Raw genomic sequence first — 15,885 nt, 5'->3', positions numbered from 1 at the left:
ATACTGCAGAAATGAAGTATTAGCCTGTAACTTTTAGGAAGACGAAGTAATTTTCCATTCCTATACGCTTGCTTAGAGGTATGGAAAACTATCCCCCAATATTTCAGTTCGTTCCAAAAGCGTTTTTTTTTTTGGGTTTAGATTACAACTAAATATAGACCAGTCAATTTTTCCGCCCCCACAATTTCCCTTAAACCACGTCGCAATAGCACCTACAACATAACATGATACATTGATACCATCCGTTCCCTGATATTGTCACTAATGTAGGATGGAAGTCTTGTATTATCCAGAATTATATGGCATATCAATCGGCATTCATCTTACCTATAATATACTTATAAAGCACTATAACCAAGGTCAAGATTCATACCATTACACTTCCGTACCTAAACTTTACAGGGTGAGATGATGTACTCGGGCATAAGGCATTTCCCAGGATTCCGCAAATATTTGTTCATTCGATCGAAAAATAGTGTAAAGCGATTCATCGCTCCATATAATAAATTTCCAATGCTTGACAGACTAATCACAATGTACTTTATAGAAGTGGCCGACGTTTTCTGACTGACATGATTTATTTGGCTTATGTGTATGACCGGCCCTTTCATGGGTTCAAGTTATACTAACCTGAACCCATGTACCCCTAAATACGATCGTTTCCATCAGTCTCTTGTGATGTCTGGCATTTGGTCCCATGATATTAGCTTCCTGGATGTTCCAATGCATTTCTTCGATGAGGTAGCACCACGCATTTTCATCAGTTAATGATGTTTGCTTACAATTCAATTTTAGGAGATGAAGTCTTTCAACAATATCAGGTACGGATAGCAGCCTATGATAAACTCCGAAGTCCGTTGCAATGATAGTATTCAGATGTACACTATCTATTTGCGTCGTATAGCAGTGCAGCCAACAGGAAGAGACATATCAGAATTCAGCTAACTTACCCTACGTTCCAACACACATAATGTTTGTAGGGTAAGAGAGCTGAATAAAAGAATCTTTCTAGATCTTACTTATGAAGGCACTAAAATTAGCAGTAATGCACGCCAAGCAATACAAGGTAGTTCTAAATCAGAACTACACAAACTAATTTTATTCCACATTCAAGAAATACAAACATGTTTTTACAATTTCAAAGTTGGCAATGTGCCAATTTCCAAATATGTTGTTAGTAAATATAAATACAGGTATTATGAAAGAATTTTAATGGTGCAATTAAATGGATAAAGAAAAATGTCTTTCTAACTTTAGTTCTACTTTTAGTGATGACATACTGCAAATAATAATAAATAAAATATATTGTATTTAAAATTCTAGGGAAAAATTGATTGCAATTTTTGCAATAAAATAAATCCCAAAACAAGAAGTTCTGCAAATAATAATATTTTCTGTATTCAGAATATTCTGTCTCTTGCAAATTAATAATTTATGATTCATTTCTATGTTTCGTCATCCTTTACCGTAAACTGATTCTATGTAGCAAAGGGAATTAATGCATTCCGGTCTTATGTGGCCAATAAGGTAAAATGATAAAAGTATAGATAACTACGTGTCAATTTTTGAGACATTAAAATGAATCGCACATCTACCAGCGTTTCAGTGCAGGACGGGAGCATTATAAGGAAGTATAATGTTCGATAAGAAGCTTCTATTTGAAAGGGGGGGTAGGGTGGCAAAGAGAATGTTCATGCTAAAGTACGTATGCCAGATGAAAGAACTGATGACATTTTCTGTCCAGGAGTATTTGGTATGATACTCGGGTAAATGGAAAATCCACATACTTTGCTTGAATTAAAATATATATATATAATAAAGAAGCGAATATTCTGAAGAATATTTTGTATTCCATAATATGCAAATTACTTATTAACGAATGAAGTATATAGACTTGCTTCTGTGCTTTAAGTCAATGGCTGTAAAATATGAATACACACACACACTAGAAATGCTCATATGCAATTACAGCAGTTTAATGCTTCAAAAAATCACTTATATTAAAGAATTTTTTTCTTCTTAAAGGAATCGCTCTCTGAAAATCCAAAAGCTTTTTTCAAAAATATTTTGATTCGATTTTTCTTAGATCAGGAAGGAAAAAAATTTGAGATTTTTCTAATAATTTTAAAAACAGCCAAAAAGCTCGATTTGTAAAAATTGATAATTAGTTCTATTGATTAACATTAAATCATTAAGATTTAATGTGCAACGATTATTCAACTCTTGCCAAAATTTATAGAGGGTAAGAAAAGGCTTAGCACTGCATATGTTCTTACTGAAGTTAAATACGTAGACTGTTATATTTACACTGCAGTGTTTTTGAAGTACATATATTACAAATGATTAAATAATTCGTAAGCACTAGATAGCATTTCTGATATATCCTCTTCGTGTTTCTACATTTTCCCATTAAATATTACTTTCACAGAAAAATAAATATAAGCTGCTAATCATACAATAATACACTGAATATCTGAACGTACACAAACGAGGAAGAAATAAAAATAGAAAAAAATTACTTTAAAAAAATGCATTAACTATAAAATACTTCATATCTTAAAGTTCCGATTTAATAAGCGGAACTTCAAGATATGTTACGTTAAAGCAAGGAGACTGATCCAAATCCATTTGCCAAAAATGTCTACCTTGTAACTTGACGGTGACCTCTGAAAAGCATCTCCGTTCATTTCGTAGACTGAACTAGTTCGGTGCTAACTTTCTGTCCTACAGCAGTTAGAGGAGAAGCTAGTACACCGCAATAGAACTGGCGTGTTGTAAGAGAGAACAGAACTGTGATGTCAACTCACGCAAATATCGATATGTGCATCCAGCAAAGCCTTTTCAAACGAAAAATGGCATGCTTACAGGAGCTCCCGCTTGAGGGCGGGCAATGTAAGCACCTGTAGTACATATCCGCAACGGGGTTAATTACAACTATTGAAGCACTTGTTTTTATAAAATTCAGTTTCATATTTAGTAAGAGCTAACAAAGCTCGTGGAATAATTATACTTTGTAATTAAGTTAAAGCAATGGAAGAACACTGGTAAAATATATTAATTTAAGGTTTCTTTTTCAAACAAGTATAAGCAACGTACAACTTTCCATCCATACACACTAATATGGCAGAAAAGAACTCAAAATGTGATTTTTCTTTTTTTTCGCGCCTCTGCCAATCTGATGGTTTTCTTTTAACCCTCGGGCACTTCATCTCATCAGCCACACATACTGAGATTTCGTTAATATAGTACTTATGCTATTGAGATATTTTGTATTTATTTCATTACAAGAAAGCATAAATTGCAACACGTTTTCACTAAGGAATTAATTTAATGAAAATTCTGAACTAGTCATCTTGATTATATAATTACCTGCGACACAGACAGAAGTCGTTAGGCGACTTCATAACAATTATCACAACTAAGATACCGTGAAAAACGGTTGCCTAATATCATTATAGAAAAATAGATTCGTGTTAAGACTTTAAAAGCCCCTCAAAACTTCCCTCCTCTCTCACTGCATACAATATAAATTGAATCAAAACAGTTGATGCAAATTTTCAACAAATGTGTTGCGAAGTGCAAATAACTTAATCACGAAATTAATAATAATAACGTGTTGAAATTATTATTTAGAAAAGCGCAAACTGGAATTTTGAAGTCGAAATGATTCCAATCCAACCACTTTTCTATACTACATAGCTTTACTAGGTTAACACATCGCGTAACTAGGGAGGGTTATAAGATCAGATAACAATTAAAACTCGACGACGCCAAATGATAAATTCAGAAACAAGACAATTTATAGGTAGTTATAAGATCAGTCGATGATTCCGAAGTCGGGTTTCTAAATCATTCCATCAATCTTTATGAACAGTAATGAGAAAGTCACTATTCTTGATAAGTGGCTCTGATTACTTAAATGCCATGATTCAACGGGGGGGGGGGGGGGATTATATCTCCGAAGAGGAGGAAATCATTAAACTGAAAACATAATGAAAAGATAATGATAAACAGAAGGAAAATGGGATTCTGAATTCTTCCTTTGCATGGGAGTTTAATGCAATTACAACTGGCAAAAAAAAAAAAAAAAAAAAATCATAATAATAATAAATAAATAAAATCTACATATTAGAAGTATTATTTCTAATATTCTAATCCTCCTACCAGGCGAACTGGATTCAATGTCGAAATGATTTTATTCTGATAGAATGGAAGAGAAACTATCCTTCCAAACGTCTGCAATCTTCATAAACCTTGGACTCAAAATAAAAGGTGGAGGGGCGGAGCAATATTTTGTGTTGTACTTCCATACAGCACAAAATAACTGCAGGTATTTTCAAGAAAAAATGATTTAATATGAAATGTTTTGACATGAAGTTTAAATCATTATTTTAACTATAACTCTTCTTTAATAAAATAATTCCGCAGCGGGAAAGATTTCTAGTAAGTTATTCTCGTTCCAGGCGTAGTACTGTATGTTGCAAAACGAACTAGAAAGGGAAGGTCCAAATTTCGATTCTAGATTTCTACATTTTCCATAAAAATCACTTCTATAAAATTAAAATACGACTAAAAAACATCGAAGTTTATTAAATCGATTTGCGTATGACCTATAGGAGACATGAATTATCGATGTTTATAAATATTTAGTGCAAAAATTATGTTTTATAAAATTGATGTTTATAAATATGTAGTGCTGAATAAAAAAAAAAAATCTGATGCCTTTTATTCCCGTAGGAAGTAAGGACAGCTCCTTTAACCCTTTTTGAAGCCAGAAAGCCCAATGAATAAGGCTTTTCAGGAAAGTCCGTCGTTGACATGGGTACACTACATGCCCATGCTAAAAATCGACTAACTCGAGAATCAGACGAAGAAAGGCTTAGAAAAAGGTCAACTCTAATCAGCGACCAAAATCAAACCTATAACACTCTTCAGGAAGCCTAGCGCTATGGATGCAAACGTCGTTTTCAGAGGGTTACAATGGCACCTACGTAATGCTATCCATATTGAAATAATGTATCAAGAGTGTACGCTACTTGGTAAGAAGTCAACGAACATCATGGGAAAAGTGCATCGTGACATATAGTCACGTGTTTGTAGCCGGTATAAATTGAGGAATATGCTGCTTTCAAGTCAGTTCAACTATGTCCGGGTGAAATGATTGGGAGAAGGAAACTGATTGGGTTTGAAAGAGGCATTGTGATAAGATTGCCATATCTGTTGGGAAAATTGTGACAAATTGGGCCATCCCAGATCAGCAATCCGTGATACCATCTGAGATGGAGCGCAGAGAATCAATTGCAAGTGCTAACTGCAATGGGCGACCAACCACACTCACTCACTCAGGCCACACGTTGAATGCGGAGTTCCTGGCATCGACTGGAACACGAATGTGTTAAAAAACATTCAGAATCAAGACTTAACATGGGTTTCGATGGTAGGACCGCAATATGCAAGCGCCACATTACCCGAACCCACATGCAGCGTCGTCTTCAGTGGTGCAAAGAGCGTGTACAGCGAGACGTGATAGCCCGGAAAGCTGTGTTATGGAGCAACGAATCACGCTACACCCTCTACCGAGCAGATGAACGGGGTGTGGCAGATGCTTGGTGTATGTCTCTTACCAGAGTGCGTAATCCCAACTATGAGGTGGTAGTGTGATGGTGTTTTCCCGGTTTAACCTCGGACCTCTGTTTGTAGTGCCATGAACATTAAACTCTGAGAGGTATCTGAACATTCCGGACATGCAATGCTTCCTACTTTGTGGTGTTTCTACAGACTGACCATTCTCTCTTTCAGCAAGACAATGCACCGTGTAAGGCTGATGCAACTGCGACGTCGAAGGCTGAATTCTCACATGCTCTCGAATGAATATTGAAACTTTTTAAACTTCAAATTCAATTATTTGACTATAGATTCAAGAGGGATTCATCCTCTATTTCTATACTCTCACAAAAGGTTTTTCGAATCCCCAGACAGGATTCGAAATTTTTTTTTCGAATCCTGTGATGTTTCGAATCCATTTTTTTTTTTTTTAAACAACAAAAGGTGGAAATACTAGTGGTGGCAGTCAGTTGGTGGATTGAGTAGCGGAGACAGAGTTGTAGAGCAGGTGCCCTCCCTCGATGAGTCGTTGGACTCCCTGAAGGTGTCAAATAATAATAATAAAAATTTAGATCAAAAACTACTTTTTGCCTGCTTGCAGGAGACAATTATAAATAAATCCTCTAACACCTTTTACAACCCCCTCTCAGAGTCATGGACAATACAAACCAATTACTCTAACTCGCACAAGAACAATAATTTTTCTTAATATAGGCAACTGCGGTAATTCCTCAGTTAAATAGAAAAGAAAAAAAAATCAGAAATCTGGGGACAGAGGACAAGTTTCGGGTTTTTAAATATTACACAGAGTGGAATAAATTCACATCGTTATGAATAACGAGGAAGATTTTAAAGTAACTTTATACATGACAGTCCAGGACCTATAGATCAGGCACGCGTGTTCATGAAAGATCGAAACACGGTTTCTATAAGCCCAAACGCATCGTACATGTGATTTTCGGAGTACATAAGTCATTTCTTGTGTAGTCAAGGTCAAGTTGTATTGTGCTACTCTAATCATTCGTTGTTGGAGTTGTAAAACTTGTGTTGTTGAGTATCACATTTCGTGATATTCTATAATTAGTAAGTGTGTGCACATCAGTATTGTTTTACGCTACCCTTGGTGCATAAGAGAGTAATTGAAACATAGGAATAATGCTAAATGCCATTAACTATTTTGCACAATTGTGTGTGTGGTGCACAGTTTTAAGGAATGGAAATATTCGTGAAAGTGACAAGGGTCCTATCACCGGTGAAATGTTATGACAATGTGGTTCAAATGGTCAGAGTATTTTAACCAAAAATTATAATGTCACACTTAAATCGCGATGCAACTAGTGTGAAACCATGGCTCAGTATGGCAGTTTTATTCATCCCCCCCCTCATTAGACCTCAGGCATACCTTTCTTTAGGCAAGCTAGCAAAAACCTATTTTCCAACTAAATCATACTGAAATTTTATTAGTTTCATGGATAATATCACTGTTCTTGGAGAGGATGCTCACCTAATTACAAAGATTATGATAAGAGATTGTAATTCAGTTATTACAAACATCCGACTAAATAATCGTCAGACAACAGATAAAGTTGAGGACTTTAGTGCCGTCAATAGGGAGCCCAATTTTTCTGAGTGGTGCATGATTGAAATGGGCTGTGATGAGTGCAGGTAGTATGAATAAGTACAAGAACAGGTATGACAGCTGGCTAATATGTGGCCTCTCTCGATGCATCCCTAGCTCCCTTGAAATCTCTTTAATTATATCGAGAAGTTCAAACAAAATATGATGGAAATTGCTGGCCTGACTGGCCGATTGGTTAGCGTATCCGCTCTCCAGCCAAAAGGCTGCGGGTTCGAATCCCGCCATGGGCATGGATGTTCATGAGTGTCTATGGAAATACTAGTGGTGGTCGGTGGCGTTAGTGTAGTTGCAGTCAGTTGATGGATTGAGTAGCGGAGACAGAGTTGTAGAGCAGGTGCCCTCCCTCGATGAGTCGTTGGACTCCCTGAAGGTGTCAAATAATAATAATAAAAATTTAGATCAAAAACTACTTTTTGCCTGCTTGTAGGAGACAATTATAAATAAATCCTCTAACACCTTTTACAACCCCCTCTCAGAGTCATAAAAGCATGGAAGACAAATGCAGCCACCTCGTGGTCCTTAACGCTATATATTATTGCCTGCAAAAGCACAAGTTCTAGTCCATTTTCTTGAATTGTGGGTTTAAACAACTGAGTTTCTAGGAGGAAACCCTACTCTAGTTGTCTGTACCAAAGATCGACTACTTAGGGAACCAGCCAAGAAAATGCTAATAAAATTCTTCCAGTCATCGACTACAATCGAACTTAAAGCAATAAGGAAGCAAACCCCATTTCCATAGGCAGCTATAATATTATTAAAAAATGAGCCTCCGTAGCTCAGTCAGTATAGACGAAGTCCTTTGGTCGGAGAGACAGGGTTCGATTCCCGTCAATGACGCGAGGAACCTTTATCTGGTCTGTGTGGACTAAAGGTAAGTTAGCCCGGTCTCCTAGTTTTTTTTTTTTTTCCACCAGGAAAATCTGGTTTTTCGTCCCCCAGAACAGGCAAACCGGCCCGTAAACACACATCTACAGACATAAGACATCTAGAAGCATAGGGCTAACCACCTTATCTTCGATACGGTAGAGGTTAAGTGAAGAGAAATCCTCGACCGCAAGGTAAAAGAGGAGAGAAGGAATAAGAAGCATATTATCAAATCAAACAATAATAAATTTGACTTGTTAAAGAAAGTTATATTAACTACCGCATGAACATCTGTTTACAACCGCTCTGTGTAATGTTATAACATCACAAAGAAAACACACGGTCGGCGGCATTCGGTAATTCTGCTGTCCAATATCACCTCTAATTCCAGTTAGTATTTCAATTTTGAGTTACAATTTTACCTTCTAGAACTCACTGAGTTCAAGTAGGTAAAAGAAACAAAAATAATTTCTGGAAGGGTGGAAAAAGTATATTTAGAAATGATATGCAACGGGATATCTTTACTGGACACTGAGCTTAATTTACACCTTTATTTTAGTTTTCTTAACGAAAATCAACTGTTAGGCTGGTGGTTCGCAACTACTGCTGTGTTACCTCTGGGGACGGATATATTAGTATCTCAGAGATTACGCTGTAGTTTTAAAAAATTAAATAGTTATGTAATTATGTTAAAAAAAAGAATAAATATTGTTGTTGCTTTCCTGAAAATAATACTGTGATCTTCCACACCATTCGAATTCAAAAGTTTGCAAGAAGTCTTAGTGTTCTCGCTGCTAACAGTTAAAGCAAAGAATCTTGTGAGAGTTGGAAGGGAGGGAACTGAAGAGTGAAATAAATATTCTTCCTAAATATAAGGAATGAATATTAATTAAAAAAAAAAAAAGAATTGGTGATATTTGCTAAATATCACAAATCAAAATATTCCAGAAGACAAGTCTGACGGGGAATATGAGAGTTTCGTTTATAAATAGGAGAGAAAAATATCAGGAGTTCGGTGAAGTTAGTACTTTAGAAGATAAAGCACATAGCTGACCATACTGGAAACTTGCCAAGTAATTTGAAAGAAAACTATTCACAGGAAACTAATAATCAAGAACTTTAAACTGTTGGACTGTTGTAATATTCTCTTTTCTTCTCCCTTCCCTATTTAGGATGCATTCCAGGAAATTATGTTTCCTCAATGTCAAAATATATTGCATGACAATTTCGTTATAAGTTGACTTCATTATCATTACTGTATGCTGAAAAGTATTCTAGATGAAACAATTGTTCGTCTTAGCCGCTGATCTCGCAAATAGCGAATTTCACAAGAACAGACGATGCCGTATTTGAAGATGCAGTTGCTGACTTAATAAAATAATAAATCCACTAACCTATTTTATTTCAAAGGAAATAGACGGAACTGTTCTAGTCCTAACTTTTCCAAAACTAGGGACAGCAGGTCTCCGCTCATGGTCATTGACGATACTTCAAGCTAAGGCCTATCGATAATTATGATATCGAGGCAAGAATACGTTAGATAACTGCGCCTTCCGGAAACATTCCTAAATTTAACAGCTGTACTGCCCAAAAGAGAGTATAGTGGTTAAAATTTAGGAATGTTTAGAACTGTGCAAGTTCTACAGTCGTTTTTTGTTGTGATATTAAAAAAAAAACCGAATTTCCTGGAACAACAACAACGATAATAAAACCTTGACATGCATGCAACAAGATGACTAACTCAGGAACTGGATTAAAAAAAAAAAAAAAAAAGGCCCAGAACAAGTTCCACTATTCAGCAATTACAATCGAACTTAACCATCTTTCTTCTGAGTAGAAAAATCTGAAATATCAACGTAATTTATTCAAATAACGTGGAAGCAGGTGCGTGTAGGAGAAAAGAAAAAAAAAAAACGATGATTATAGTACACAAGGGACTGCAGTACTAGGAATGTAGTCCATACTTCCAGCAGTATTTGAATATAATACTGAAAGCTGTTAAATGAAACATTGCAAATTTTCAGATCTACACTTACGAATTGAAGCAGACTTAAGTTTCTACTTTAATATTGCATGACACACCAAACTGGAGTCTTAGGACTACCATGGTCACTATAATGGCCATGATAGTATCATGGTCACTCTACACCAATGGTCGCCAAAGTGGTCGATATAACATTGTTAGGGGGTCGATTCTGGCTCAGGGGTCGAGGGAAAATATAAGACATCATTCTATGGGTAATATTTAATTCGGTTAACTTGGATTACTTCCATCCTGAATGACAACGCAATTAAGAGTGAATTGTGGGAACAGTGACATGAATAGGACCGTAAGATGGATCAAGGTCATGAAAATAGTTACGGAGACCAAAATGACGTATTTACCAATAAAAGGATGTATGTGGTTCCCGCCTGGCAGGAGCGAGATTGCAACATGTGCGCCGTTGCTTATTTACTTATACTTACACGTATTCGATCCCAGTCTCATTTTTGCGCATCGACATACAAGTGAGCGTTAATGTTCTAAAATTCATCAACATACATATTATAATTCAATCGTTATTCATTCACGAACTAAACTTCTCTATGTTGAAGAGTTGAGCAGGGCTGGTAGTAATACCAATGATAATAATATCACTAGTAATACCAGTGATATTACTAGTAATAGTAGTAGTAGTAATAATAGTAATATAATAATATATACTATATTATACATACCATAAACACTATAACTATAAAACAAACAATCTAAAAACTCACATAAGCGTCTTTTTTTGCTTGTCTTATTATAATTACGTAATAGTAAAATAGAGGGGGTCGATTAAAAGTCAAGAAACTCTTGAAGGGGTCGACGGTCAAAGAAGTTTGGCGACCCCTGCTTTACACTATTGGACGCACCCGTCTACAGTACACTATCGTCTGCTACACACTACATTTCTCTGTTAATTGCATATACCTATGTGCAGGAGGGAAAAACCAGCTTCTTGTTAAAATAATCTTCAGAATTTCTTGGTGAAATTTTCACAGCGAGATTTTTTCACCATTTTTGCCATCTGTCAAAATACTTGACTTTGTCTACTAAGTCGCTCTGTCAATATGCAAGTGAAACTTATCTACCATCTTCTGACGAGACAACATTCCTCTTCCAACTTCACACTTATAATATTCCACTATAAAGCCATGTAATTTCATTAGATAAAGTTTTTGTCCTTCTCTAAGCTCCGTATTAGGAGATAGCTAAAAATGACCGAATTTCTTATTTGGCACAAAATGACTTTTAGATAAATCATCTGACACTTTTTTTTTTTTTTTTTTTTTTTTTTTTAATAAGTCCACTTATCCCTAAGTTTCTGACAATCGGTGGCAACCCTCTCGTCAACATTTCAGTCCATGGTAACTGATGATTTTGAAGACGTCGATGTAAGAGTACGGCCGATAACTGCCACAACATCGTGTTCTTAAACCCTAACTATTATTGTATGACGTAATTTTACAGCCGGTTTGTCTGAGATGAGTGTTAATAACCCAGGGAGGGAGGGGGTGGTGGAAAACCTGATATAGCACTACACATTCGCCTGACGTAACCAGCCTTCCATCATCATGAGGTATGCCCATCTAGGTAAGCAATGAAATGACAAGTGCATTCAAACTTTGGTTTTATGTTTCTGATGGGGAAGGGGTGGAACATCTAGAAGAAAATCAAGCCCATATCCACAGTCTAAGACCGACTAACGCAATACTAATACAAACAGTAGGTGCACAATCTACTGACTGTATCACCACTGTGGCCAAACATTTCCCTTACCACAAATTTCAACAAGCACACAGATGCTTTTGTATATTCATTCATAACTTATGTTTTGCTTAATTTTCTTTCATCTCCCCCCCCCGTTATGCTTTTATTTTTCCCCCGTGTATCTTTAATTCTTAAAACTAACTCTCAGAATTAATTCTAATTTCTTAGAACTTATTCTTAAAACTAACTCTCAGAATTAATTCTAATTTCTTAGAACTTATTCTTAAAGTTACATAAATTCGCTGATATGAAAATCCATTGCTGAACTCTATTCCGTATATTTTCAGCCTAACAATAAAAAATAACCTTCGCATACTTGTTCTTACTCTCTTCTATACACGATCTCATTATATCGTCTAGCAGAATCTGGTTCAGCCAAGTGCAGCAAATTCTTGCTAGATATCTTATATATGCCTTGAACTAAGCAATAAACGAATTAAATCTTCGCTCCGTCTCCTGTTAGATCGATTCTCATAACACTTCCCTGTTCACTAACAGCCAAGTGGATCCCTCCCATGCTGCTTCACTAATCCCAACAAGTTTTTGTAAACGTGCTGAAAATATGACACGTTTCCGATTCAACTAACTTATTACAAGTGCCATTATTAATATCATCGATGATATTAATAATTAGGGCGTTTTTCTTTTCAAAATAACGCTGTCGCTCCCGATGGTTTGAACTTTTTACTGTTAATACGTTCATGGTAGCGCCTCTGCTACTAATGGCTCACGCAAAAAGTTAAGCAAGTTTGAGCGCGGTCAGTAGTTGGAAGGGATTTTTCGTTCGATGCTGTTGGCACACTCCTCCTCGGTGAGTTTTTGGACTCCCTGGAGGTGTCAAATAATAATAATAGTAATAATAATTATTATTATGGACCGACAGCTACTCCTCCATTACCATACATGTTCCTATCGCTAACACTGAGAACGATGATTCCACAAACTCAGCCTTGCTACTGCGAAAGTTTCAAGCGAACAAGTGAACTCCGTTAAAGCATATGAACGACTAAGTAAAGCGTCCTTTCGAAGTATAAGCGAAGACTTTTTTATGTATGTACAGAAGATTAATAAAAGGAAGACTCAATTTTCAAGAGCTATGCTGTCGAATTAAATATCTTATATTTCAAGTTCTGTTGCAGCATATATGCTAATATGATTCGCAGTTTCATATCATTGTCAATTTAAAATACAGTATTATACTTCATTCTAAGTTGCTAAGAAACTTTGCTAAAAAATTGCTAAAATTCTAAGTTGCTAAAAAAATTCTAAGTTGCTAAGAAACCAATATGTGAAAACTAGGAATGATAAATTTGATGTTGTCATAAAACAAAGCAATATTATCGATAATATTAATATGCGGAATTAATCATTACAGTGTTGTTCATATAGTAAAGAATCAACGTTCTGGTTCTTAAATGTTAAGCTGCCCGAAGAATGATCGTTACAGCTTCGAGTCTACTCGATCAAATCAAGTAGGGTTTTTCCTTAAAAAAAAAAAAAAAAAAAAAAAAAAAAAAAAAAAAAAAAAAACTATGTTGAATTATCGGCAGTAAAAATTCAATAGATACTTCCCAAATTAATTAAAATTTCAGAAAAAAAGCATCCATTCAGATAACGATGATTTCCTTGATATTTTTATGTACGAAGTTATAACTGAAAATAATGATTTTTTCTTCACGAGCTGATTACACCGATTATAACAGTAAGTAATCTGAAAATTGTTTTGATTTAATACTGTCCTTTTTTTAAACTGCATTCTTTTAGCTTTCAGCTAGAAAAATGCAGTACAATGAGTATGTATCATACTAGTCATGGATATTATAAAATTCAAGGCAAGTTTGAAGATTAGACATTTAACTTTCATTTTCATCTAATTTTTATTAACAGTTTTTTACGCTAGCTTTATTCAATGGTGGCCTAAAGGGTGACACATGGCTTGGGGGTTAAAAAAAAAAATGTGAGTTCGACTCTCGTCCTGACGCGAGATACATATATAAGAGCTTTTTATCATAGATGTAAGCATCTCAACAATGACTAATCTCCGTGCCCCCCAGGGCGAGCTCTCTCTCTCTCAGATGCAAGCATGTATAACTGATAGTACATGCGTGCATCTTTTCCTCCTTTCACTCACAGAAGCATTAGTTTATTAGTTGATAATTAAATCAAATTTATTACTGTTTCTAATGCGATTTAATATGAAGGAAATATTTATTTCAGTCTCATGCTTATGCAAGCGAAAACTTACAACATGTGTCAAACCATGCATGAGAAAGCCCTATTTTCGCATCACGTAACATTCGGGGTGTGACAGTGTTTCGCTCTTGCTTTTGAAACAACTGCCAAGTAAATTTCAGCACTATCTCACATTTGTCTGCATCATGTGGAGATTTCAACAGAGATGAAATGCTTCTCCATGGCGTAGTTCTATACCTCAAGAGTACTTTTGCTAGAAGAATCGTTCACTCCAGCTAAACACACACACGATTTCCAGCATGGAAGCAAACAAAGAATGAAAGGAAAGAGGGGGTAAAAAAAGAAAAAAGAAAAAAAAAAAGTCAAAGATGAAACTTGCTACGCGCAGTTTAATTTCGAACAGAAAGTAATATCAACCTTAACGTGACGGAGAAGTGGGGGGGGGGGCACCCTCTAGCCATATTGCTTAGCGATCTCTGTTCAAATAGTAATAACATCTGCACAGCACAATAAAGACCAAAATCTTATTACGAGCGAAATAATTTTATTTATCAATTATTTATTCTTTTGACTATGTTTCATATGAGAAAATTTTGAATTTTTATTCTTTGTACTGTTATTGTGCTTGAGCAACTTATCGTCCTTATATAATTTAATAATAATGCCTGAATAACTGAATTTTCAAGTACTTTTTTTTTTTTTTTGAAAATTCTTTATGTTACATGTCTAAAGGCTTTGTGATAAGCTCTGGGGAGGTCTGGCACTATTATTACAAATAAAATATTCCTGGATTCAGAAGTTACAGCCTCAGTGTAAGAGACACTCTATACTGATTATTACAACATGGAAGATAATATACTAACATGAACAGAATATAAGAGATAGCATTTTTTTAGAAGAGTAAAGGATAAAAGATTGAGTGGATATTACTGATGACTGAAGGAGACTTATTCCAGTGCTTTCCAAACTTTATGTTGGTGACACACTTTTTAGACAAACATCATTTCACGGCACAGTAATTCAGTCTGATGTGCCTCTCATGGGTCACGTGGCCAGATCGGATGTAGTTTAAGTATATGCTTTTACAATTATATTTTGTATAACTTTTATACATTTACTGTCACTCATACTTTTCGGTATAGACTCAGGGAAGGGGTTCCGAGCGGTTGACCAAATATCTTCTTTAACGGCGCTAACTAAAAGTCATACCGGTACTTTGCGAAATTGATTCCACTGTGGAAATTTTCAATAATTATTCTGTTTAATGCTTCATGTTCGCACGACACACAGTTTGCGAAGCTCTGACTTATTCCCTTCAAGTTGAGGTTCAGGAAGCAGTAGTGAAAGTCGCTTTGAAAGTGTTTGATACAAACTTAAGGTACACAGTAACATCAGATATTTCTTAGTGTGATGTTATAGGAATATAGGCTAGGTAATGTAGATGAAATAACAGTGACAAGCAAGTGATAATGAAGGGTAACTAACTATAAAAGCAATGACTGGAAACAACAAATGTAAGGTGAACGAGTTCCTTGAACTGATTAGAAATAAGTACTTTACATCACATGGAGTGGAAGCAAAATAAAGAGGATGGATGTGAATTTGATAGCTTTCATGAAAACAGAATCAAATAGAAGTTGCCAGTAGGAGAGAGAAGGGATCAGGTGATTTTGAAATGGATTTTAGATGCAAGCCTTACTGAAGAAAAGAGAAGTGTGAAACTGTACACACAGTGAGAAAAATTCAAGAACCATCCTAGTAGCTTTTCAAGACATGAACAACTGAACAT

The 15,885-nt window shown here is 35.6% G+C and overlaps 1 protein-coding gene across 6 annotated transcripts in view; it reads right to left on the bottom strand.

The window, feature by feature from the left end:
• Positions 1 to 15,885, bottom strand: part of LOC150101808 (adenosylhomocysteinase-like 1) — a 328,595-nt gene that overhangs the window by 274,353 nt on the left and 38,357 nt on the right. For 2 of the 6 annotated variants that reach the window (XM_090400533.1, XM_090400534.1), the window contains exon 1: positions 2,646 to 2,807. The exons of 3 other annotated variants lie outside the window; for them this stretch is intronic. In XM_090400533.1, coding sequence (XP_090256659.1) covers positions 2,646 to 2,687 — 42 coding nt within the window. In that variant the 5' untranslated portion in view covers positions 2,688 to 2,807. Of the gene's footprint in view, positions 1 to 2,645; positions 2,808 to 15,885 lie in introns of those variants that run through there. One more of the 6 variants, XM_090400536.1, reaches the window with a different exon arrangement.

Source organism: Typopeltis vanoorti, chromosome 11 (genome assembly GCF_054136105.1).
Source record: "Typopeltis vanoorti isolate ZY-2024b chromosome 11, IOZ_Tvanoo_1.0, whole genome shotgun sequence".
NCBI classification, from domain to species: Eukaryota; Metazoa; Arthropoda; class Arachnida; order Uropygi; family Thelyphonidae; genus Typopeltis; species Typopeltis vanoorti.
Note: the sequence above shows the minus strand (reverse complement) of the source record. Positions and strands in the feature narration are given on the sequence as shown.